The 27,945-nt window shown below is 39.1% G+C and overlaps 1 protein-coding gene across 1 annotated transcript in view; it reads right to left on the reverse strand.

The window, feature by feature from the left end:
- The window catches only part of NLK (nemo like kinase), a 52,901-nt gene that overhangs the window by 4,068 nt on the left and 20,888 nt on the right, over positions 1–27,945 (reverse strand). The window contains exons 2-8 of the mRNA XM_010162716.1: positions 19,563–19,692; positions 18,639–18,694; positions 11,736–11,842; positions 9,835–9,920; positions 8,722–8,931; positions 3,965–4,066; positions 370–456 (exon numbers count right to left, since the gene is read on the reverse strand). Coding sequence (XP_010161018.1) covers positions 370–456; positions 3,965–4,066; positions 8,722–8,931; positions 9,835–9,920; positions 11,736–11,842; positions 18,639–18,694; positions 19,563–19,692 — 778 coding nt within the window. The remainder of the gene's footprint in view (positions 1–369; positions 457–3,964; positions 4,067–8,721; positions 8,932–9,834; positions 9,921–11,735; positions 11,843–18,638; positions 18,695–19,562; positions 19,693–27,945) is intronic.

Genomic DNA, 27,945 nt, shown 5'->3' on the forward strand with positions numbered 1-27,945 from the left:
AGGAATTTTCTGTGTGTTGCAAGACCATGAACACCCACGCGTCTCTAATTAGAACTGCATCAAAGTATCTGATGTTCTGCTACCTACACCTAGCTAGGAAAAGACAGCGTGATTCACCGACACCCTCATCTTTCTCACTCTATCGTAGCTTTCTTCAAAAGACCACTAGATTTTAAATGCAAATCCCCCATTCCAGGGGGAAATTAATTGGCCAATTATAAATGATGCTTTTACGTCTGTTCCAGACCCCAGAGCACTGAGGTGCAATGCAGAAGAAAGCCGGTTAACGCAGCCCTTTGCTTAAAATATTCATTTAAGTAGCAGACAGCAAAACAAAAAGTATTAGAAATAATTTTAAATAATACTCACTGGATCAAAGACCAACATTCTGCAAAGGAGATGAACTGCTTCATGGGTAGCCTGACTGGAAAGTGTATATAGGACAGGAAGGGATGGCTGTAGGGGAGAGAGGAGAAAGAACAGTACAGAGAGTTGTCCTGTCAGATCCGTCAGCGAGAGAGCACGGTTACAGCACACGTTGTGTTTAGAGCTACCAAGGACAAACTTCTTGTTAGAAAGGACACGCGCTACCTAACGCTTTCCAGCAAGGCTGTAATCACTGTTACAACATCAGCAATTGCCACAGAGATCCCATTGATTTTTTTTTCCTTAGTTCAGATGTAATCCCTGACAAACCTGCATTTTATTTATTTCTTTATTTTCCTGCAGAGACGCCACTTTAAGCTGTAGCTGCTCAGGGGTTCCATTAACCACATCACTTCCAGTTATTTCATTCTTCTGATCTCAATCACTGCCAAATTATGGATCATTTTGCTTTTCCTTACCCAGACGATCCATATCTAACTGCCAGTGACATCCAGTACAATGAAAATGACCTTCAGGCCCAACAGCACTTCACACAGAGGGAAACAGGCCAAGGACCAAGGCCGGAAGGTCTGCGGGAGGAGGAAGGGGGGTTCAGTGAACTCCCCCTTGTTTTATAGTGCCCTGAACTGCAAGGTTTAAAAAAACCTGGAATGACCCAGAAGCGGGCGGCAGCAGCGCGATCCCTGCGCTGGGTCACCCCACAAAAACCAGCTCTGCAGATCCTTTCCCTCCCGTATTTCCTCGCTTTGCTCACGCTCACAGCACAACACTCGGCCCATGCTGAAAGTTTCTAATTTTCACTGAGAGCAAAAAAAACCCCTCAGCACAAATCCCCACGGAAAGGCAGATGGGGGGACACAGCCTGTGTGAGACACGAGCGCAGAACCTGCCCGGCAGCTACGGACGGGGAGGAGAGCGCAGGGACCACAGAGCTGCGGCTGCGAGGACAACCCCGGCCCGCCTCAGCGCTGCCCTCGGACCTGCAGCTCTACAAGCAGACGATATTTAACAACATTTTCCTCAACATATAAAGTTGCCACTTGACAGCTTCCAACTGCACATAGTCTCCAGCCTGACTCCTTTGACTCTGGAATTAAATGTTAACACTGAGGTAGCAAAATGCAGAGACAACCCCTGTCCCCACGTTGTTCCTAACACACGGGAAGAAATACTGCCTGAAATTGCCCAAAATGAAAACAATTAACAGGCAATAACATTAATGACTGTCAGTGAAGTCCAAACCACTCCTACGGGACACTGAACGAGAGGGGAGACCCCCTCCCTAGGGCTGCCAGTTAAGCAACCCTATCAGTTCACTTAAATTTAATTTGAAGTAAAATTTTTAAATGCAAAACTGACAGAGAAGTCTACATAGTATGTAAATTTTCATCATGCCAACACACAGCGCAGTGTTGGTTTTGTTTTAAATCAGAAACTTCATGCATTAATCTATTTTTAAAGAAAGCAGCAAATGCTTTACTCCTTAACTCCTACTATGCTCACCTACACCGAATAAAAATACTTTTGTGTGACAAAGTAATCACCACTTGCTAACTTGGTTTTCTCTCCCTATTAATCTCATTTAGAAACTGGTAACATTTAGTTATTTATAACCAGCAAAATCTCCAGTTTAAAAGATGAAAAGCCATGAGTTTGCATTCAAACATGAAGTGTGCTTGAAGCTGGAAACAGAGAAACATAATTAAAATCAAGTAGGTGCACTGTAACCCCCCATTTCCAAGCTGCACATGAGCACAGCAGCTCCAGAGACTGCGTGGCACTCCATGAAAAATGAGTTATTTCCCTCAACAGTCGCAGAACTAACTGCTTGGAGTTTATTTCCTATCACTTAGTGACTGTAGGACATCAAATCTGTATTAGAAACGTTTTGTACCATTTCACCTCACTTGCTTTTTTGTATTCAGTGGGTCACACAGTCTGAGAGGCTTGTACCAGAACAGCCCCAGCACCGGGATCAGAGAACCAGGAGACATTCTTGTACCCGTTTCAATTCTTGAGAAAACATCCTGGTTTAACAAACTGAACAAGGCTAACAAATAAATTCCAGAGTTCTTGCTCACTGCTACCAAGAGCACAACTCCTGCACTTTGGAAATGTCAACTGATTATCAAATTATCAGAATTCAAATTCAGTGTATTCCATAAAGTATCTGGATGTATTTGTATACTGTTACGTATTTTTATACATAAACTATAGTCTATGTGTTTCTTGCAGCTCAATCACTATGAAACTATTTTTTTCTAAACATCTCAAACCCTGGAAGTGCAGGACTACGTGCTTAAAAGGTAGAACTCTTCTAGCATGATAGAGATAGAACTCTATCTAACATGATAACAAAAAAAAATAGACTTGATTTCTTTTAAAACTGGTAGAGAAAGTCTTAAGGAAATCCTCCCATTATTAATGTTAAAGGAAAAAAAAAACTGTCATAAAATGGAATAGAGACAACTTGATGTAGTGAATCAAAAGTGGCAAGGAGGCAGAACTCCCACGTGTTAATAATATAGCAGAATATATACTCAGTGCTCAATTTCTATGGTAACTACTACTGCGGCGAGTAGACATTTGAGAAATGACTTCAACATGCAGAAAATAAAGATGCCAACTTAACTACTGGAAGCCTGAAGTATGAACATGTACAGCTTATTAATTTTCTCAATTTTTACTATCTAACAATCATAAAAATGATGACATTGGACGGACATACAGCTCCATGACTGCACTGTGGATTCCTGCATAAGCAGCTCTTTGTATCTATTAACAGTAAATTTCATTGGCCCTTTTTATTGTCCAGTCAGCACAATGACATCATCCTCTTTTTTCTCTGGTGTCTGGGTTTGTTTGGGTTTTTTAATTAACTTTTACTTCACTGATGCTGAACGTGGTATCTCAGTTTTCAGTGTCCTGTTAAGCCCTTCAGGAACAGCTGAGGTCACTGCACAGATGTGTGAGGGACCCTCGGTGACCGGACTGTTCTGTTTGTGGATCTGGAGAACGGGTGATTTCCACTCCCAACACTCCAGATCCTGTCAGTACAGGAGTCCCTCCCGGGCGTTCTGAGCTATACTGGCAATTTTAATTTATGTCTCTTGCCAGCATTATCACTTAAATTTAACATCTTCATTCAAAAGAAGTATCAAAACACTGTCACTTCAAAAAAAGGAGACTTTCACCTGCACCAGCAAGTCAGACAATACGAGACAGAGGCCAGAAACACGCTTTACTAGTGAAAAACCACCTTGTCTCAATAGCAGTTTGAGTAACTCCAGCATCAGCCCAGGCCACTGCAGCACCACAAGCCTTTGTGAAACAGAGCCCACTTCACAGGCAGAGACAGCTCTGAGATTAAATATCCAAACAGAGTGTTTATGAACAAACACGCCATGAGAACTTAATGGAGATGGGAAAGGTGGCGATGAGGCAGCAGCAGTGCCTGGCACAGAGGAAATCCTGACACGTGGGGGCTGAGTGAAGGGGGGGCTGAGTGAAGGGGTCTGGACGGGGTGTGAAGGGGTCTGGGCGGGGTGTGAAGGGTGAGCAGCATCTCCAGCCCTACCTGTTTATGAGGACCCCTGAGTATATGTGCCTTGGCGCCTTCGCAGGCCGTCCGCATCGCTTCCAGCGACGGGGTTCCCAGCAGGTCTGTGATCAGATCCAACTGCAGGGAGACAACACAGGAACTTGAGATCTCAGACACGTATTAATATATTCCACTATGACAGCAGGTTCTTAAGCTAATGTAAATTACATTTAAAGTATGAATCAGTTCAAAACTACTATTTTACAGATAACAAATCACAAATATTAACACACTCATTTAGTAGATAGCAAATACAAACACTTGGAATTTCACTGGAAAGCCCTAACAGAAGCTGATTTCAAGTCTGGGAGCTTTTATTTGTTTCCAAGTTTAGGAAAATATTTTATTGCAATTTAAAAGTTCATTTTATATCATTAAGAAAATTGTTAAGTACTGTTAATGGTGTGTTACTCATTCCAAAACCCAAATAGTCTCAACTGAATGTCAGCATTGCATTCAATACACCACACAAAATTACCCCTAAAAATGGGTCAACTACTATTCTACACAAAATATTTTGCCATCAACAGGAATAAACCTATAGAAAATAGGAAAAAAAAAAACTCCTCAGAACTGCAGTACAAATATATTTAAAAAATACAATATTTAAGAAAAATAAGTTAAAAAAGTAATCTGTCCAGCACCAGAGGAAGAGAAAGGAGTGGTGCTGGTTATAAGGAAAACAAAAGCTACCTAAAAAAGAGCAAAGATGATGCTGCGTTTCAGTCTGGTCTCAACTCTAAATGAAATGACATTTCATTCATCTTTTTCATTCTGGAAAGCAACAGCCGAGCTTTCACCTTGTTTCTACAAAAGTGTGTGTATAAACTCCTTCAGTGAATAAAAACAGGCAAAAAACCCCTGAAGTCAAGCAAAACAATAAGAAAAAAGCCGTGTCAGCGGGAGACCAGCACCCCAGCTCCACGTGTGCCCTCGCAGCCGCGCCCGCCCGCGCCCGCCAGCAACGGCTCCGAGAGGGAACCCGGGACCATCGCCACAGCCCTGCGGGGACGGGACCCCCACCACAGCGGGGAACCCGCCGGCTGCTGACACACCAACCCATCTAACTCATCTCACCCATGTGCTGGTGAGGTCTCCCCACCCTGCCCTGCTCTCAGCAGAGGCTCTGGTCCATCCAGCGCCTCGAGGGACGCCTGTCACAGCTGGGACTGAGCACGTGTGGCCTCGGCCTTGGCACCGAGGCCAGCGCTGTGTCACTTCAGAGAGGAGTGACAGCAAAGCACCTACGTTTGTATGGAGATGGATACTAGACAGGAAAAAAAACCCCTAAACCCCGAGGTTTTTAGATGGGGAAAATATATCATTGAGAGACAGACACGTGGCGCTGATATAATAAAAATCAATGTATTTACAAAATATGAAAAGTAATAAAATAAATTATAGCAGCGTATCAGGGAACGCAGACTGCATAAACACCTGTACTCCTCAGCCAACTACTCCTGAGGCACACAGCAATGACACGTTAATACAAGTTTATATCTATAGATATGGACATAAATACACACACTTTATTCTAATGGTTACAAGAAAAAACACTGAAAATAATTTTCATAATGATCTCATGTTCAACATCTTTGAAGTGGCTTTGAGCAACCTGGTCTAGTGGAAGGTGTCCCTGCTGCTGGCAGGGGGGTTGGAACTGGATGAGCTTTAAGGTCCCTCCCAACCCAAACCATTCTATGATTCTGTGATTCTATCTCTCAAGATATAAATTCTCGTGTCTTAGCCCGTACGTTGCCAATACACTCACAGAAGAGTTTTAAGAGGTCTGATTTCATTTATCTAGATGCATGTCATCAGTCATTACACATATTTTCTGAAGTATTACAAAATATATTTTGCAATTTTATTGTAAAAATACAAAAAAATACTACAAAACTAATTTTTAATTGAACTGACCTCAGCTGTGTGAATTTCAAGTCTTTTGGGTACATAAAATGAATCTGACATTATTCCATTGCTATTTTGGGTCAGAAGTGCACTAAAGCTGAAACCTCAGCTGCTGCCAGAGCCCCGGGGCACAGGCACTGGGCTCCCTTCAGACAAGACTGACTGGGGGAAGCATTTCATGAGAACATCTGAAGGTGCCTCCTCTGCCAGGGGCATCCCGCCTGCGCAGCCAGACCAGTCCCACCCCAAAGCACATCTCTGACCGTGGGAAATGGGGCTGGCAGGTCCCCAGCACCCAGCTCTGCGGATCCCCTGCTCCCGGTACCCGCTAACCGCTCGAGTGAGCATCGCTCGAGTCAGGAACACAAAGGAGATGTCCAGCAGCACAGCACGGCTGCCCTCGGCACGGCTGCCCTGGGCACAGCGAGGTGTGAGCGGCCTCTCCTCTCCGGGCACCCGCGTGTCCCTGCGCCACGCGCCAGAGACCGGGAACGGCTGCACTCGGCCGGCAGTCCCGGCCCGATCCTCCTTTCTCCCTGACACCCTGATCCTTCCGAAGGGATCCTGCTTACTGCCTCGGGCACGTGACCTGTTATCTTTAAGGAGGATTAAATAATAATCAGCAAAATCAGACTAGAGGAACTGGCTGACCAAGGAAGGTGGTTAAAGCTCAGCACTCTCTAACCTGCCTTTTACAAAACAGTGTGGAGACCAGTCTTTAAAGCAAGCAGAGACAGTCAGAAAGTCAGAGATCTTCCTTCACCACAGATGCAGTAAAAGATAAAATTAGCTGTATTAAATGGTTCCAGACACATAGATAAAAATAACTTGTATTTGCACCTTTAAAAATGCATTTTTAAACAAAACCAGAAAGACTGTATCATACAAAAATGCTAGATATTCTAAACAGTATCAGTAAAAAGCAAAACCAGGAAGTATTAGGTAATACTGTATTTGAAAGTGTTTCTGATTATCAAAGTGTCAGTATAGATGATCTAATTTCTTACTTCTATAAGAAATCCCACAAAATCCTTATCAGAATTTAGCTACTGTAACCTGACAAAGCAACTCAGCTATATTCATCACTTCCAACATGATACTGTCCAAAGTTTAAAACACCAGTTCCTGTCTGGTTTATAATGCCAAGCTTTATTAACTTTCTTCATCACAGATTTGAGTTAAAAATTCCAGTACAGTCAGGACAAGTTTATCCTGGTGATGGCTATCCTGACATCAGAGCTTTGCTGGCCCAGCGACCTCCCTGGGTGCACGGGATAACCACAGCCTGCTCTAAGGGGCACGGCACGGCTACGAGGGAGGAACACAACACTGACCAGCCCCGGGCACTTCTATAGACTCTGTCCACCTTGGAACAGCACTGCATTGCTCAGAACATAACTGAAATATAGATGGTGATTACTTCTTAAAGCATTCCACTGCACAGGGATTATAAAAGATCCAGGATCTTATAAAAGATCCATACATCTTATGTAACTTTATACAACTTTTCAATCAAATAAAGTGACCACCACCCAAAAAACCCCACCCCATAATGCTATTCCAGAGTTATCTGATGATTGTCTTTGCACTTTTAGTTTCAAGAAGGATAGCCAAGGGTATTAAATTCATACATATGTTCAGCTTCAGTGTAGCAAAAGATCAAAGATCAGAAGAACAAGAGATCTTAAATATTTCTGAGACTGGAACAGGATAGCTGTCAATCTGACTGGTAGTTCTGATTCCGTTATTGCTTCTCCCTTCTGCTGCCTCTTCACATGGTGGATCTGGGGAGGAGATCTACTTCTTGTGATCACACAAGGTATCAGTGCTGTCTCGAATGACCAGCAAGTCCCTCCTTGGGGGCACTACTGCAGTGACATGACAGGTACCACCAGACAGGAGACAGCATTGAAAAAATGTACACACAACACAACAACATTTGAAATACAGGGATGCTGAAAACAGCACGGTAACTTGAGTGTCTCTCAAACTTGTGAAAATGCTGTGTGCAAAACCAAACAAAAATGTACAGAGTTTGGAATGTCACCTTTACCAAAAGTTTGGAATGTGTTTTTACCTCCTGTCAATCAATACATGCAATCTCACTATTTTAATGCTATGTAGCAACACTGAAGAGAAACATTTTTATATCAGCACATCCTGTTCCTTTTCTTACACAGCAGTATAAACGCATCCATCTCTAATCTCTTGCTGCAGACATTATCTTCTACCTACTGTAAAGCAGCACTGCAAGGTTATTAGAGATATATGCACATTATATTAGCTTGCTTACTGTTGGAATGGTGACGAAGTATTCTGGTGCATCTCATGGTTCTATTCCTAGCCACAGCTATACAACATAAAAAAATATTCAATACCTTCTTGCACTCTTGTCTGTTACTAAAATGGAGCAGTCTGAGCAGTACTGCTCACTGGCAGCTGAAATAGTTCCAGTGCCAATACGGTATCTCCAGTTATATATAGACAGAAAACTTACTATTTCTCATATTAGTTGTTACAAAAAACTTGATCCCGGTTATATCACCTTTGCCTTATCTCAATAAAATGCTACAGCAGGCTTTGGTGCTGCAGCAGATTACAGGGGATTACAAAAAAATACACATTTCAAAAGCTAATGTTAATAGCCACTACTTCTACTGCTGCCTGGAGGCTATCATCACAGTGCTTCAAAGTAGCTCCGTTGTTTGCCTGTGTGTAAACCAAGCAAAACAAAAGCAAGTTTGAGGTTCAAAACGCATCAGTGTAACTGATTCCATGAAATTATGCAGCAGAAAATTTTTTAAAGGGAAATTTAATTATACCTGCTGTATGGGACTCTGTGCCTGAAACAATATTCTTCGCCCAAGTAATTCTGCAAAGATGCAGCCCACAGACCAGATGTCAATAGCATTGCTGTAGTGACGGCTGCCCATCAGGATTTCTGGAGCTCGGTAATACTGAGTGACAACTTCCTGAGTCATGTGACGAGATTCATCTAATTCTTCCACCCTGGCCAATCCAAAATCACAAATCTAAATTGAGAAGGTAAATAAAAAAATTAAAATAACCAAAACACTTAATGCATTTCAAATAGGTAACCTTCTGGTAATGAAGCAGGAAATTCCAAACCAGCATTTAAATACATCAGTTAATGTGCTGCAACAGCGTAAGCAAAGGGAAAGGGGAATAGGAAGAAATTATGCTACTTTTTTTCCACATCCATTTAAACTTTCTACAGTTTTATTTGAAATCACAGTACATTTTTAGTTGGCATTACAATATTTATAATCTAAAAGATCAAAAAACTTTGCACTAAAGAACTAAAACACATTGCCAACTTCTGGGTACAGAATATTTCATCCCAAACCAGATTTAATTTGTTCATGATATGCCTCAAAACGTTACAGAAAGATTCAGCCTTCTACTCGCTTTGCCTTTGAGAATTTTGAAAAATGTCTTGAACCAGAAGGGTTAAGAAAACAGATTAAAACTTTCACAATTAGAATGTTTATCAAATTAGTGTAAAAAACCCTTTATTTTTTTATATTTAGCAGAGCTATACAACAGGCCTAAGCCCTCCAAAGTGTGACCTGCCTGTTCCGTACCCCCCCTGCCCTGAGGAGCACACTGAGCACTAGCACTGTGATGCTGCCTGCCCTTCCCAGCTGCTGCGGGCACGGGAGCTCCCACGCCAGGCAAACACAGGAGTCATGTCTGTCTTGCTTTCATTGCTTTGGGGAGAGGTAGGGAGAGAAGGGAAAAGGAAGATGTTTGTTTCATTTATAACTTTTAAAGAATCTGTAGGATTTTTTTCTTTTAAAATTACTTTCAGGAAAAGTGTTCATATAAAATATTTTTGTTTAAAAAAAAAAGAACAACTGAGTTATAATGAACAGCATATACATATGTACATTTTCAATAAATTTAAGTAGCACCTTAAGAACACAGTTGCTGTTCACAAGTAGGTTCCCTGGTTTAATGTCTCGATGTAAAATGCCAGCAGAATGTAGATATTTCAGACCTGAAATGTTAAATGAAATTAAAATAAATACCTTTTTTCCTTTTAAAAGAAGTTTAAGGCTGACAACATTTTTCTGGAAGTTCCTGCAACTCCTGATCAGCAAAGACTTTGTCATTGGCTCATTTTTTATACGATTCTGAATTCCAGTCTCTAGTGTACACTTAGTCACTCAGTGAAAGGATAAAACTTTTGTTGGAGTACATAAACTAGACAGAACAAGTAATTTAAGCAGTCTTTCCCCACCTCCCTCCCCCTCCTTCAGAACATATCAAAACCAAAAGATCATCTCCCTGGTTATGATAAGGATACTCTGCTAATCACAACACCGTAATATTGACATATAGCTCCTTCTGCTCTGATTCCCAGGAACAATTTTAACTTCTGCAGCACTAAAATTTGAGTTAACAATTTCCTAGGTAATAGCTGCACTTCAGAAATAAACTCAGATTAAACTCAAGCTAAATCTGCACATCTTTTTTAAAAAATCACATTTTCTCATAAGCTAGGAGCAGATAACGTAAAACAAGACTAAGAGAATACAAGTCAAAGGTAGAGCTAACGAACTTAGGACACCTGCTCAGAGCCACTGGAGATGTTTCTAACATTTAGGGGGTTAGCAGAGAAAGATAACCTGTGCTTCCTGCCTGCTTCCGCCGTCCCTGAAGCTCTAATTCTCACCTTTTTAAAAAAATGAAAGTAATGCAGAAAGCACCTCACTAAGAAGTAGAGTGGAAGAAAGTACAGCAACGTGACACTGTTTATGTACGTGAACTACAGGAGTAGAGAAAGCATGGAAAATGGAAAAATGGCCATAATTCAAGTAGGGTCAGATAAAGCAAAAAGAAGTAATAGCATTAAACTGGGGAACACTGAGCTCTCAGGTCAAATGCCTGGGCAATGGCACAAGAATTCAACTAACTCTTGAACAAAGTTTAACTGACCATTTTGCATGGCTATTTGGATAGAAATTAGAGTTTTGAGTGTTCCCCCAGTAACATAAACTCAAGTCACAGAGGCACTAAATGTCCTTTGTCCTTTAGGACTGTAAGTCTTCTTCTAGCACAACAGGTACCTGAACAGCCCATCCTAATTCTGGGTATCATTTATATTTCTTTGCTCTGCTCTTTATGTGAATACAATCTACTATTCACTTACTACCAGATAAAACTAACTGCTTACTTTGACCTTATTCCAGTGAAAATATTCAAATAAGGCCAATGGAAGAGCAACTGGACTAACATTGATCAGATGTTCAGAAGAAAAGCTCAACAATCTCATTTCTTGGATAAAAGTTTCCAAATGGACTAAAAAAGATAAATCAAGTTTAAAATTACTATTATAGTAAATTGTTTTAGCTAAAAATCAAACTTGAGTGGACTGTTCTGTAACAATTTAAACTAGACTGTGCTCCAGAATACCTTAAGTGGGTACAGTTACATATATCTATCAATTTGGCTCAGACTAGGTGTCCTTTCTGTACCTTCATTCAAAAAGCATCGGAGAACTGTTAAAACACACACACCCACCTTAAGACTCTCCCAGGCCATTGAAAGAGCCTTTGCAGCTGAAGCGTAGGTCTTGCCATCTTCACCCATGACTACGATGGAAGGCAGCAGGGCTGCCATATTCTTATAACTAGAATAATTAATGCTTGCTATTCATTCACAGTATGAAATAAAGAGAACAAGTTTCCACAGGAAACTTATTCAAGATAAGGATGTCTTGAGAATAAACATTAAGAAACAGAGAAAAAAACCACTACTACTACTACTACTACTACACAATTTTTATTAAATTTAAAAGAAGAAAAATTACCTCTTAAAATCTGGTAAAGAAAAACTTTGACATGATCCGAGCTGAGTGGCTGAGGAGAGACGATAATCTTATGGAGGTCACTCTGCATCAATTCAGTGACAACATATCTTCAATTTATTGGTTAAGGCAAAAGCAGAAAGTCCAGCACATAATCTCTTGAAACATTTACTCTAACTCCTAGGAATCTGAGCTCTTACAGGTCAGAGCTATCGAGTAAAAAAGAATAAAGCTTCTTCAATGGTCAAATCTCTAAACTCTTACAAGAATGAAAATAAAAAATGAGTTGTGAAAGAAAACAGATTACTCAATCAAGCAGCACTTGCATTAAGGTAGTTGTTACAAAATTATTCCAAAGTCAAATTACGACTCAGAAAACAAAATAAAATTTTAATACAATTAATGGCATCTTGAAACACTTATATTTTTCCTTAAGATTGGTAAACCACAAATTACAAACAACTAAAGTAGTGTCTTCATAGTGGACACACATCAACACGGTTTAACCAGACAAGCTGGCGGGCACAAGGCTGTGAAAGTCGGTTATCAAACATACCTTGCAGATTGCTACACAGTCAGAAACACAGACTGTGAGAAATACACACGTTCCCTAAACCCACCCAGCGCCCACTATTTCATCTTCTCAAGCATCCTACACACGTGCATACAAGGCCTGGGCATAAAACCTCTTCTGAGTTACAACAGGAGAAGAAAAAGAAAAAACAAACAAACTTCTATCTGGAAGAAAAAGTAAATAAACAGAGAAACCCCCATTTCACACCCAGAGCACATGGAGAACAGCAACAGCCCTGCTCACTGGTAATTCACACAAACAGCTGGAGATAGAGAGAGCTGTAGATGCTGTGGCTTAGAGTAAGGTAAGGTAAGGTGTGGGCTTACTGTGTCTGTTCAGGAAGCCCTAAAAATACTAAAATCATCATGTTTCAAACATAGAAAAACATGGAAGACAGAAGCAGCAAAATCAGTATCACAGTGTCCATTTCCTAAATATGCTACAGTAATAAAACAAATGCAAAAATCATTACAATAAACACTTGGGACACTCCTCTGAGAGCAAAGCTGACTAGGTCAGCGCTGAGGGCTTTGGTCTGGTTTCAGACCTCACCACTACCCTGCAGGAGCCTACCAGGGGCTTCAGTGCTCTTTAGAACCAGCTCTGCTACACGTCAAGCCTGAAATATAATAGCAAACCCTGACTTCAGTTGAGATATTCATCACTGGTAACACAGTAAGCAAGTCAGCTTCAGCAGAAACTTCTTGTTCTTACCATTACCACCAATTAATTGGCACAGTCCAAGTTGCACTTACAACAGTCTAGAGAAAACTTACATTTCCTTTCATCTCTACCTAATCAATGTTCTCCTGCCATCTGTTGCTCTGCAAACCCTATCCGGTCAAATCCCTATCAGCCAAATTGCTCATCTGCCTTCAGCACACTACACAAAAATTAATTTTATAAATTAAATATTGCCAACTTTTTGACCAGAAAAACCCCAAATTAAAATTGCATTCATAAAGAATCCATAAAGACAAAACCCCACCCTGCAGCACCATAATTTCTAGTTCTCTAGTTTTTCTTTTCCTTCTGGAAAGGCCATCTTAAATATTTATCCCGGCCTTTAAAAATTTGATTTTTACCTTATGGCTGCAACAAATCTTTACGTTTCATTTTTAATGTAAAATGTTAAAAAAATCCAAAAGCATTACTCTGCACTTTATTATGATAAAGATTTTTGTTTTGCTATACGCCACAAATCCTCCTAAATCTCAATCCCGAGCATAATGTCTCCCAGATGTCTCAACTAGTTGCCATGCCAACTAAAGCAGCTTAAATTAAATGAGGGCCTGAAATGGCACCTGCACCACTCCAGGTCTGTTGCACATTAAATAAAGCTCTCCTGACAGGGGCTCGGAGGGGCCATTAGCGCCCACAGCAGCTATCTGATTATTGTCTCCAGATAATGTAACGAGGGTCTCCCAACAAGAGCGAGAGCAGCACGCGCTTGATGTTCCTGCCTTTGGCAAACGTGACAGCTCCTCAAACAGTTGGTACCTGAGTGGGTCAGTGACTTTGCTCGGGCCAGCACTACAAACCTCAGCAAAACCAAACCCCCCAAACCCGACGGGATTTCCATCAAAGAGGTACCTGCAGTTTTCTTCTCTGAGTCGAACTGTAAAGTACACTGGCTACGAGGTGGCCACCAGAGCTGTAATATGCAGCTAAGCAGAACGTTACTACCAGATCAAAATTGCTACTGACAGCAGTAATTAGTTAAGTAGCTGTATAAAATTAGAACTACAAATGTACCAATTTGCTTCAGGATAATTATCGAGGCAAATGCACGGCACAAAAGAACTTCACTTCCTCTGCTGACTGGGAGACCTGCTGAGTCGGTACATGTTACAAAGTGACAGGTAAATTTTAAAAAGGAATAAAGTAAACTCTGTGATGTGGCATTCTCCTAACGACCTGGATCCTTCTTTATTAGGTCTCTGCATACCTCAAAACTCAATTCTATAGACTGTTTTTCTGGGAAGAGGCCAGCTTCCTGTGAACAGATTCTGGGATAAGTGGATTAGCTGGATGCTAACAGTGGAGCGGAGGTGTTTATCTGCATGGCACTGTAAGAAACATGCTTTTTTAAAACAAAATCTTTCTTACATATTTCACAATCTTCTATAAAATAGGGACAAGGGGTTTTCTCCTATTTTAGTATACTTTAGTTACACTTGTTTTTACACTGGGATCATATCAAGCTTAGTTTGTGATGCCACTTCTGTTCTCTTCTAACTCTAGTGTAGACTTTAAAGCTTCCTAGTAGAAATATTTCTATAACATCCTCATTTCATATCAATACACAAAATGTGAAAAACAAAAGACCTGGTCCATGTAAAAATAGTGCAATTTTTTTTTTTTTAAATAATTAATCTATCTCCTGTCTACTTTTTTTTTTTTTGTTGAAAATTTGCTGACTTTTCTGTTATAAGTAAAACTGCTGATATAAGTATATTTTCCTTCAAGCAAATGGCAACCTAGGGCATGTGTCAAAGGCCACAGACAAGGGATAGCAGAAGCTTTTTGGAGGGACATGGTTGTGGAGTCAGGGTAAAAATACCCACAACTTTTTACTCCATAATCTGTCAGAAAACTGTTCTTTCACCTCTTAATAAGATCAATGGGAAGAAATTGCTGCACACCTTTGCTTTTACCAGCTCCAAGTCAGTACAACCTACCACTGTGAAACTGGTTCCATCAAGAATTAACAGATATGTTAATTGTAATGAAATGTTTTCTAGATGCTCTAGCAACATCTGTGCATCACTATTTCCCTTTAGAACTGATGCACTATAAGGCTAGGGCAGTCCACCGAGGAGAACAGGGGTACCTCAGAACCCAAACATCACCCGAGCTTCTGTACCAGGGATCGTGCTTCTGTTCCACCAAGGTAAACTGATGACTGCAGGGACAGGCCTTGAACTTCAGTTTAATAATGAACTTAATGGTGAACATAAAAACCCTAAAATTCACTAACAACCTCTTTTTTATTTATTTTCTAAAGACAGACCCCAGAATAATATAAGTTCCATTAACTACTCATTTTTGCACTCAGTGATACTGGCAAAAATATCAATACTTGTATAAAATGTTAAATGCTCCCAAAGATTTCTAATCTAAAACCTGATTCTACAGTCAAATTATAAGTCAATCTAAGAGTTTGCAAAGAACTTTCAGTCTGTAACAAAAACTGCACTAGATTAGAATTCATTTATTCATCACCAGTTTCCTAAGAAATCTTTTGATTTATCATCAAAATTTTAAGTCAGTTTTATAATAAGTTCTCTTTACAAAATATACTTTGCAATTCTTACTAGTACCTACGAGACACTGAGTAATTAAAACTAACTCTACTAGTTCATTTGCAACATATCATTCATATAATTTTATTCATTCTTTTACTACATTTTTTCTTTCCCCAAAATGGCACTACAACTCCTTAGAAAGAATAAAGGAAATCAAGCAGCACCAACTCAGCCCCTTTACACTTTCATCACTGATTAATATATCTTATTGTAACAATGCAACATCACTATTAATTCTTTAGGAAATATACTAGTAGATCAACAAAAAAAGTTTGTACAACTACATGCCCCAAATATGGAATATAGTTACCTGATCTTCTTAAAACGAGTCTGGAATAAGTTCTCCTTATGCTACAGTAAGCAGAAGCACATGCAATTAAAAATGTGCATATAAATTGAAACACCTATTCATTCATTCTTCTAATTAATTTAAGGGTCATAAGTGCACTTGCTGCAATTATTTCAAAAGAAAGGAGAAAGGAGACTACACAAAGCAAATAGTTTTCTATTACCAATATTAGAGTCAAGAAACTCAAACAAATTAAAAAGAAAAAGACAGTCCTATAAAATACTAGTCAGAATGACTTAAAATCAGTTAACCATGAAGGAAACTAACATTTCTGGTTTTATATTCAAAGCTTGGCAGTAGCTAAGCTCATAAAAACAAGCTTATCCCATTTAAATATTCTTGATTGTACAATTACACAGAAGGGGTAATCCTTAACCTAGATCTGATTTATAACTCATATGACTTGTTATAAAATGAGGGCATTAAACTAGTGCAAATAACCAAAATCCAGTTTTTGAAGACTGCTTATATGCTGTTCACATGAAAGAAATATCAAAGTAAAATTTAAGATATATATATAGATGTATCTAACATTCCCATGAAAAAGCCCTAGTACACTATAGCAATATTTTCCACCAATGAATTTGTTTCTCAGTCAGTAAATCATGGTGTACCTTGGTTAAAAATCACTGAGTTTAAAGTACACCTGCTTTCTTCACCAATCATTTCAGGGTATTATAAATAGATCAAACCATATTTCACAAAGTTCAGTTTATCTAAAAATAAAGAATGACAATTTTCCACCCATTAATTGTCCTGTAAAGTGGGTCATACAAAAAAGCAGCTACGACTCATCAGTAATTAAAAAACAACCTTCCAAAGTGTAACCATAAGAGTAAGCTGGTGCACTGAAACCCCAGGCAGCTCCTGACTGACACCAGCACGATAAAGCTGCTTGTAGGATAAGCAGAACACACGATGTGGACGTCTGTGGGAGAGAGGTTTGGGGTTTTTTTATACACCTAATATCACTATGCATCCATGTAACAGAAAAAGCTCTCAGGTTCCAATTACAATTGTATAAAAACTATATAATTTTAGAGAGTAAACCCAGAACACTTTATATACAGATACATGTTCAGATGCAAATGGATGGGCAGGTGTCTTACATAAGCTCAGAACAGGCATTTCACTGTGCCCTGCCTGATTTACCAGATTTCAGTAACAATTTTGGTTTTGAGAGGAAGTTTTCATTTGCACAGTTTGGTTGTGAATTATAAATTTGAAAGACCACAACCGAGGCTGTGAAAGGAGCAGCGGTGTGATGAGCTGACACATTATTCAGTTTGCTATGATTCGAGTGCTCGCTTTCAACAATTCGGCACCGACTTTAATTTTCAGGGGTTTTCCACAGAAAACAGAAGTCTGTTAGCTGACCTCAGCTGTATGGCAGATCCCTGCACTGAAATGCTAATTTGATAATGGAAATATCAATGTGTTAGGATATTTGATTATCTGCTCTCTAAAACATCACTTTTACTAAAGTCTACAAAGGATATTTAGTTACTAACACGTGTTGTAAAAATATCTGAACGGTTCCTAAAACTCTGCAAATAATCTTAAAACTGTTATGGGCAGGAGTCTGGTGAAAAGCTTTTTTCTACACACATAAAAAGTAAAACAAATAATCTCATTTAGGGCTAATTATCAAGTTCATTTTTGATTGGCTAAAAACTTCTGAAAAATTGGATCTTAGCATGTTGAAGTTTTAAAATAGCATAAAGAAGGAAACAGTCAGCAGGATTAATCTGGGCAGACAATCTTTGTTACAGTTCCTGGTCTGTAGCAAGTAAAGTCTCTACAGAGAGCAGAATTACCCCTATTTAAAATGTTTTTTTCTTCTAAATCTCACAGTATTTCTAGATACTTTCTGTACCATGAAAATCTGTACTTAACGCATTGCAGTAGAGTATTTTCTAGCAATTTAAAAACTAGAGTAAGTGTTAAAATAACTTGCTTTGAGTCACAGAACTTCTCTTCTAACTAGAGTCAGGAGGAGCCCAGAGAGCTCAATGATTTATTTTTTAGTATTTAAGAATGCAGAAATTTCCAACCCCAAAACCAGAAGTTAACCCAAACAAAGTGTGAAAAAGGAAAAAACCAAAACATGACATCCTCATGTCAAATTCTGTACTAAAATTCAATTTTCTAACACAGATACTTTGCATCAGAGACACGTTAAACAGCACATGTATCTGTGTGGAATCTGTTTTCAAGATAGAGGCTCAAGAAGGAAAGCCACAGCCCAGCTAGTCTGCTGAAACACCTCTGAAAAGTCAGGGTTTCAAAGCATGTGACAGCAGCACTCTCTGAAAACACTAGGAAGTATTTTAAGGTACTAATAATTAGGAGGAAGGCAATTACTGGATATAGTTTAAAAAAACACATTTTGGGGTCATCACCACTAGTAGCAGCAGTGTCTGTGGGTAAATGTGTCCTGTGTTTACTGGCTCTCACATATTCAAAGCTTCATGTTCAATCCTGCACCATCTCGCTTCCAATGTGAACACTAAGAGCTCTTGATAGTGCAGGTTCACTTCAAATAAAACTGTTCAGATAAAGGCTCAAGGTTTTTGTAGCTCTATTTCATAGATTTCATCAACTTCTTGCAGTTTCTAAGCTAACGAAAATTACACCTACCTCAATTAAGATGCTCTATTTTATATTTAGGATACATTTCTTCAAAATAGTCAATATGTGGAGGCTGGAGTATGTCGAGGGCAGAGAGTACCTAGGAAACACCACACAAGATCAAGACCTATCCCAGTCAAACAGAAACAAATCCCTGTCAAAAAGACTGTCAGGCTGCACTTTATAGAGCTTAGCTTTATTCTATCCCACACAGACAGACCAATATTCCATCTCACTAGACATGTGAATTTAATAGCCCACCAAGTTAGATAAGCTGTACATTCAGGGTCTCTCTCTCTTCTTTTTTTTTTTAATTCAAGAAACGTTTTCCAGCTGTTCAAGTACTATTTTGAAAGCACAAATTTATCTACTCAATAAAAATTGTTTTATTTCAAAAATATATAAAACCATAAAATATTTGTAAGAAGTAATTCTATCAAAGAAATTTAAAAGCAAAAGATATTACACTTTGTTCTACCTTTCATCTTAAAGAGTTTTGTGATACACTGCATTTTTAAAATAACCTAGCTGATTTTACCTGAACAGGATTTGGGAGTACAACTGCCCTGCTAGAAGAACTGAGAGAGCAATAACCTCCAACAAAGGGGAGGGGAAGATGGAGTGAGAAATGGCTTGGAAGAGAAAGCATCTCCAGCTGGCATAGCTTTGTGCAGATTGTCATTTATCTAAAGCCTAAAATAAGATAAGGTGGAAGTGTACTGCCTTTCTGTTTGCAAACATTTTGGAAGGGAAATTATGAATACCCTTAGATTCTTAAGAATTTCATTTTTAATCGTGTTTCTGTAACATCCAAATTTCCAGGATATCTGATAACTGTACAGTTAGAGAGCTTTTAAAGCATTTCAGATAGTCTATAACTTAAAAGAAAAAAATACTTCTGTTATAGATAGCTCCATTTTACAATTAGGCTTTATCAAAGACTTCAGAATTACTTTGCAGTTACTTACATTGTCATGCTTAAAAAAACACAACATCTTCAACTCCCGGAAGACCCTTTTACAAGAGACCAAATTTTGGAAGACGTTGGGCATCTTTTTGAGTGCAACTCTCTTTCCATCTCGTGGATCTGTTACTGACCTACAGAATAAAAGATTTAGAACATCACATACTACTGTTAGACAATTTTTCCAAATCAGAAAATGATATTTTAGAGTTCTTATCATTCTCAGCTTAGATGGTGAGTCAAAACAATGTGAAGACACTTCGAGGGAAAAAAGTATGAAGCAAAGGGCATTACACACTGTCTGGCAGAGTCTGTCTGAAGTGCAGCGGGATGATGCTCCGATCAGAGTTCACATGCACGCACCCCGTCAGGCTGGGTGGCTGTGAAGTGGCTGGACACGCGCACGTGAGCGCGTACCCTGCCTGCCACGGGCCTGCACTGTGGCCCAAAGCCAGATCAACACCTTGAGCCAAGGAGCGGGTGTGACGATAAACATCTCCCTCACCTCCCAAAACAGACCTTATGGAGTAAAACATTTTCTCAGTTACACAGATTTGATTTTTGTCAGGTCTACTGCTTTCTTCTTCCTCTGCTGAGAGGGCAAAAAATGTAACAATCCCATTCTGACAGAACACTGGCAAGTGTAAGACTATTACTTGATTTACCACTAAATCGCTTTACACCTGGGGAAGCAACAGCACATGGTATCTAAGTTTCCACAGATGTGAAACAGGCGTGATACCCGCCTTTCTCCCACAGAGCTCATGGGATGCAGGTACAGCAGTTCAGAAATTATAAGGTCCTTTGCACATGGCAAGTATTTTAATATAAAGTAATTAGATTCTGAAAATAGAATTTTATAATGAGAACCATAAAACTAGAGCAAGGAGATTCTGGTGCCTCAATTCCCAATCATAGTTTTTAAGGTGAAGCTTCTCAAACCTCACGACAAAACAGGGTTTCTAGATCTTCTGTTGTTAGGAAACCTTTGTTTTTTTCTGCGTATTTTTACTGGGATGACCAAAAGAACTTCCTTTTCAGTGTAGTGCTGTAACCACCTAAGAATCTACTTCCATCTATGTACCCTGATGACTACATTTGCCCTTAAAAAGTTGCTGGCTTTTCAATCTGTCGTGTGACTCTCCTACAGATGACATGGAAGGCTGCTTCTTTTGTCTCATGTTTTTTTAAGTATTTCAATAAAAAACTAGAACCTGCCTTATCTCCAAGTACCACATCTGACTTCAAAACACAAAACAATTCAATCAATCCAAGAAGTGAGATGGGGTCTCACTGGGCTAGAACACTTGTTAATAGCCACTGAGTATTTCTATTTTAAATAAGGGGGAAAGTTGATATCAGACTATTTCTATGGTGAGAAACAGAGCTGAAAAGAATCTGAAAAGGTCTTTTAATTCACAGTATGTTCCTTATTTTCTCCAGGACCTTTGCCTCTTGCCTCTAGCCTAAATTGGAAAGAAAGGGAACAAAAACTGGAAGAGCTACAGAAAATCCACTGTTAAGGCAACTCAGCGCTCACCATGGGCCAGACTGAAACATCCTCCCTGACGCTGTACAGTAACTTCATTCACAGATGATGGGGAACCTCAGTGAGTCTATTTGCAAAACAAGGTACTATTCATCGTGAGCAGGCGACGTTTCAGGCTGGCCCGTAGCTCTGGGATTAGAGCAGAGGCAGATTCTGAATGACACACAGCAGGGCCAGTACCAGGCAGCGGCTCACAAATTCATATAAATTTGATCCCAGCGTGAGCTCAGAGCTCCCATTGCTCACAAGGTCAAGCACCACTGATCAGCTAATTAGTGGTATTCTTCTCTCTTTATGAGACAGCATTTCTTGCCCCTGCCAAGTTTTTACCAGCTTTTTTTTTAAAAAAAAAAAAAGAAAAAAAAAAGCAAGCCATCAAGCCTGTAATCTGTAAAACAACACTTAAAAGCTGCCGATTCATCGGGATTAAATAGATATATTCTTGTTACGAAACCAAAGCTGTAAAATTTTATTCATAAAAATCTTCATGGATTACCCTGCAGATGCTACTGAATTATTAATTTTTCCCTTTGGAGGTTTGACACTACAGCTGGCCACTGCACACACACACAGAACATATTCACAGCTACGGGAGAGATTCCACTAGTGCATCACAATGATGACACACTAAAGTACCACAATGATGCAAGACAACATGAAATTCCCTCACAAATGACTGTTAATACCTAGGCAGACCACAAGCACCTTTCTCAGCTACGTTATATTCAACAGTACAGTTAAAACAAGAGTTAAATAGCTGTCTTGGCTATGAAAAATATTTGATTTAAGACCCTCAAAATTTATTTTATGCTACACTATAGCATATTTAGAGCACGCTCTGCAATTCTTTTTGAATAAGGTGAAGAAAATTAAAGATGTGGTTTTGTTTCGTTATTTTTCCTTAGAAACATATCTAAAAAACATAACTACAAGAAAAGAATTTTCTTTAAATAGACAAAATTGCTATTTTACACTGTAAACAAATTGATTCTCTAAAATTGCTTCCATTTGTTTGAAGACAGAATAGAACAATGTTTAAGATCCAGAGAGTTTATTAGAGAGATATCACATCTACTTCTAAGATTTCTATTATCTGTAATAAATTAATGCAGTAAAGATACACCACTTTCTCTAAAGAAAGACTAAAAAGCCTTCACTGATCACGTCCAGGGGCTGTTCAACACAACACCAGCATCGAGTCAAAACCAAGGGCAATTTGTCTGTACGTTTATTTAATTGAAGAAATTAGCTGCAGCTTCACAGACTGCAGAGGTGTTTTGTTTGTTTTTTACCTCAAATTACATAAGCTTAACAGAACCAGAAAAGGACAGACCTAAAACCATCAGAAGTCACCCACAACAATATTTTGAAGACAGATCTGTAAACGAGTAATGCAGCCTTCCATGACTGATAAAAATCTGTCATCGGAAACCTGGGCATCGCCTGGACTGTTTACAGCAGGAAGAGGGAATTTCCATAAAGCCACCTGCAGACAGTTTGTGGTTCTGGTAACGCTTGTTCTGGAGACTGTAAGTTTTACAAGCTGACAAGTTTTTGAAGCTCCTAGTTGTATATTTAGGCTGTATCTATAGCAATCAGCTTCTGAATTTGAGTACTATCACAAGAGAAAGACACCATTCTGATTAGTCATAGAAGAATAACCCACGTTGTAAATGTTAACAAGCAAAATAACTCAACATATCAGAACGAGCTTTGAAATTTTAGGTATTTTTGACATATTAAAATTTCATAAACAGGTCAGTGGTGCAATACAATCCACGTATCTACGTGAAGCAGAGACAAGAAATTGAAAAAGTGTTTGAACAACAATTAATCAAACAATTAAAACAGCATTATTAAAAAAAAAAGAATAGTTTGGCTTTAGTTTTGGGCTTAAAAACTAATAGGAACCAAAAAACCATAATAAAACCTGTTGAGGAAAATTCTGCACTGCTGGATTGGCAAAGCACATTTTAGAGTCCTCTGCTCTGCAGGTGTTTCCTTATTAATGTCCTGAGGCTTTTCAGTCAAAATGCTCCATGGATTTGGGTGCAGAGAGATAAAAAGCAGCCCCACTCCACCACGACACGCAGCAGATTTTTAGCCACGTTCAGGTCTCACTGTTCCAGCACCAGCACAACTGGACGACACTGAGTTTGAGGCAGGCGACAGATCAACCCACCGGCGGCCAGGATGGAACTGATCTGCTGGAAGAAGAATAAATACCAAAACCAGTTTCCACTTGTTGGTTCATTTCTAACTGAGCAAGGAGGAATCCTCTGTTTGGTACTTGAGGATTTGGACACAGGTTCTCCTCCCCCATGACAAACATCTCAGGGGTTGCATGTTTTAGGAGCAGCAACACAGCTTTGGGAACCTACACTCAAGACCTTTTGGAGTTATTTTTAATTGTCACTTTTCAACCATATTTCCCTTTAGAAACTTCCTATCTGCTTTTTTCCAAATCTTGTAAGTATAAATATTATTCCACCAATTGACAAGGAAAATGCAGGAAGATTTATTACTAAATGGACCATAATACCCATGGTTTCAAAGTTTGCATTGTGTCTTGTTAATGTTTGAAGGTAAAACTCACAAAGTAGCATTTTGTGGTATTATTCATGCAAAGACCAGTCATGCCTGTAGCTGGTAACAATATAACTCTAATGAATGTGAATGGAAGTGCAGTAATTTCACGCCATGTTGAGTTTGTTCTCTCTTAACTCAGGGTAGCAGCTGCTTTGGTTCAGCACAAACAGTACCAGAGAGCAGAGATAAGTGCTGAAGCCTGTTACAGAGGAATGCTTTTATTTCTTTGTTGCTGAAAGGCTTGCTGGGCTGAGCTCTCCGGGTTCTGCAACACGGGGTTATCCCAACTGTATTAGCTAATGAATCTCGGGCTGCGTGGATAACGAACAGCTCTGAAGGCAGCTTCCATCATCTCCACTGAAAACGACCCTCTTCAAAACATCTCCTTGTCTTAATGACCAGTATTTGGCAAACTAAACTTCACATAAATTATTTAAATATTATGTATATTGTGCTTTTAATACACATACTAAACAAACATCTGATTTTTACCATACCAAATCTGTTTACATAGTGCTATCTAATAAAAAAAAAAAGAGTAAAAACTGCTATCATTTTCATTTTGTTAGTCCAAAAATCAGACTATTCAAAACTATAACCTGCACTCACATATATTCTTCAGATTGTGCCAAACCTCCACATAAAATTACCAGAAGACCTCAAAAAGTGTCCTTTTAATTGAATTGTAGATTAAAATAGTCACCCCCAATTCTAATAAAATATTACAATAGAGTAACAGAATTCAGTTTCAGAATAGTAACCCAAAATATTTTCAGGCAAAGTCTGAAATTTCAATATATTATTTTAAAAGAACAGAAGTACTCCTTTCACACTGCCCCAAATGATGGAAATGTTCAAACACACAATAGTATTAAATATAAAGTTACTTGCATTCACTGATTTTCAATTACTCTGCCTCTGTAGTTGTGGCTGTGATGATTTTTAAAGTAAGCCCAAGTGTTTAAAGTAAGCGGTCTGACCTCATCACCTAAATCAAATGGGATCTACACGTTGAAACAAGGGCCAAGCGCACACCTCGGCTCCTTCCAGTTCCTGGGAGCAGTGCTACCAGCAGCAATGGAGGCGACACGGGTCAAGACTGTGAAAGTTACGTATTTAAAGTTAAAAATCTGAATCCGAGACATAAATACAGAGAAAGTAATCTCTGGAGATCAAAGAGACAAACGAAAAACAAAGTTTGAAGTAGAGGTCATTTAAAAAAGACACCTAAAATAGGATTTTTGACAGATTTGAAACACACTGTTTTCAGCTGTACTGCTACAAAATCATACAAACCAAAGAATCCAACAGTCAGCTTTTACAAAAACTAGTTCAGATTGAAAATAAATTTTAGGATATGAATGTTGACCATCTACAGTTGAGCAAGTTTATTTATATCTGCTCTGTAGAAAGTCATGAGCAGTTTACAGTTGCCTAAATTAAAGTTCTCATAAATCAATGTTAATTACACATGAACAGTATGAAAAACTGCATAACTTTTTTTCCCTATTGATATTAAGCCTGAACTCGGTCTAATCTTTCTAATTCCTTTATCAAAAAAAGGGAGAACATTTAAAAATAAACATTATCTTAGAAAGATTCTATGGATATGAAAACAGCCACTGAATGCCTAAAAATCCTTTCAACCCCTACCCCAAAACCATGACATGGATAACCATCTTTTTCTCTCAGACTGAGGTACATACTGCAAACTTCTGAGTGCTGATGCCCAAGCCTCTTCTGTTGCTGAGCTTCACTTGAGAAGACCAACAGCGCTTCGTACCTCAAAGTACCACAGCTCTTTAGTTCAGTAACCACGACGACACTTATCTGGGAATACTAAATTCTGTGAAGTCAGAACACAATCAGGCAACCAACACCAGTGACCATCAGTGTCCCATTAATTCTTACACTCCTCCCATGCATGCAGCTGCCACGCACCCTCATTAGTGAGAGAGATTTGATAAAATAGTCGGCCTTTAATCAAGTCACACAAAACTCTGATTTATATTGATAGCTACCAGATTTATTGCTGCTCAGTTTTACTACTGGGGGACCCATTTAGAAAACAAAAAGAGCTAAACGTACTGGAGAACTGTTAAACCTCACCCCAGCTGTGTAAGCAAGCCCTGCTATGCCTGATCTCTGGTTTTTCAAACTCTTCCATACAACAAAAATTGGTTTAGGCAAATAGTCTTTTCCTGGTCTCCTGTTGTAGTCTGTGGTAACGGAATGAGTTAAATGGCCTTGCCGTGGCACACGCGTGTGAGGCCACTTTCTTTTTTCTTCTAAATAACCCACTTCTACAAACAAGTAACAATCACCTGCAATATCCAGCTTGAAAGCAATCCCTCTACTCCTTCCCCCACCCCATGGCTGCCACAATTTCACGCTGCTCCTCGCCCCCTTGCCTTAGCTTGTGAGCTTTATACCACTCACTGGCAATTTCACATCAAGGGGCAGCACAAAACTAACAATCAAAGTTATGAAGATCAGAAATGTCAGGACTGCATTCCAAAGAATAGAAAAAGGAAATAAAGACCGAAAGAAAGATAGAGAGAAGTCTGTTTGAAAAACTGGTATTTACAGCATCCAATAAAGATGCTGAAAATGCTGCTTTGTGTTTGTGTACAGTACCTACTTTGATACTAGTAAAATAATTATTTATAGCAATGTGCTATCAGGTCACATATTCCCAAGAGAAACTAGAAAAGCATGAAAATCTCCTAGGAGCTAATTGAGAGAACAACTAGAAAGGCAGCTTTACTTACTGCTGTTCTCAGAAGAACACATTTCAATTCCCTCCTCTGCTCTGTTAGGATATCACACCCTAGGTGCATCGAGCAGTAAAGTGAACAGCAGGCAGGGAATCTATCCATCACTCAGCACCGAGTCAATGGGGTGCTCTTTCAAGCCACTACTGAAGTCGGCAAAGGTTTCACTTATTAATCATCAACTGTAGCTGGGGATAAAGAGATAAGAGACCAAGATTTAAACCAAAAATAACTTAGGAAAAAATTACACACAGTTGTGGGGCAAAGAAATAACTTATAAATATGATTTAGAGGGAGGAAAAATGCCAAGGAGTATCCAGTTTGGCTTCAGCCACGTCTCTAAGAACTATACAATTCCAGATGCTTCTGTGAGAACACCCAGTCATTGCAGATTCTTTATTAGACTGTATAAACCACTGCAAAAAGCTACTTTTAATACTCTTGAACCAAGTCACACGATTTGCTTTCACAGCAATTACAAGCCTTTCAGCACAATTAAGTGGCACCCACAGCAGCAGCGTGGTGACTGCAGGAGGAGCCCGGCTGTGTGTTCATTAACCCAGCCGGGTCACCACCTCCGCCTCTCGCCCGTGGCTCCGACACCGTCCCCTCGTCTCCCCTTGTCACCCACGCTTCTCCCAGACAATAATGGCAGAATATTCAGTTGTAAAAATTATCAGACAACACATCTTGTAAAATTCAAAAAAGTGGGAAGACGCTCCCCTTGTCACCTCACCAGGTTTTCAGTACTTCAGAGGAATGTAAAAAACTACAAAAAAGATTTATATTCATTTCTTAAACTGACTGACTTCATGATTCAGCCACTTAAAAAATGATGACCAACTGCAACAACTATTTGCTGTAGCCATATCACCTACTGGCACAGGTAACACCAAGAGTTATATATATCCAAAATATTACAGAAGTTTATTTCTCTCTTCTTGATTTCTGAATGTATTTGATAACATGCTTTTCTTTTGAACAGTTTGTTTCCTCTGTAACATCAGTTTGGTCAGTTCTCGTTTTAGAAATGTGGTGAAAATGACCCCTCTAGTCAAAAAGAAGGAAAAGAAATATAAATATGAAAGTGAAGAGATTAAGATACAGGTAAACAAGACCATTTGTCTTATTTTAGACTTTTGAAAAAAAAAAAAATTCAAATACACATATATTTGAATGCTTAACATGAGACAAATGTTTCTCTTGAAATACTGCCCCTTTTTTTTTTTTACAGTAACCAAAATTTTACAAAACCCTTCATCAAATCCACAATCAAGTTGAAAGATAAACTTTCTATACCTAAACAGAATGTATTATATGTGTTCTGGACTAAAAGCTGCAGTCCATGTTGTTTAATCCTTCCAGATCTATACGGGATGTATTCACTAACAAATCTACACCTGCCTATTAGACAACAACTATATTTTTTGGTTTGTCTTATATTTTCTTTAAGAGGTAGAATCTTGCTGTATCTT

This window comes from Antrostomus carolinensis, unplaced genomic scaffold (genome assembly GCF_000700745.2).
Source record: "Antrostomus carolinensis isolate BGI_N321 unplaced genomic scaffold, ASM70074v2 scaffold18492, whole genome shotgun sequence".
Classification (NCBI taxonomy): domain Eukaryota; kingdom Metazoa; phylum Chordata; class Aves; order Caprimulgiformes; family Caprimulgidae; genus Antrostomus; species Antrostomus carolinensis.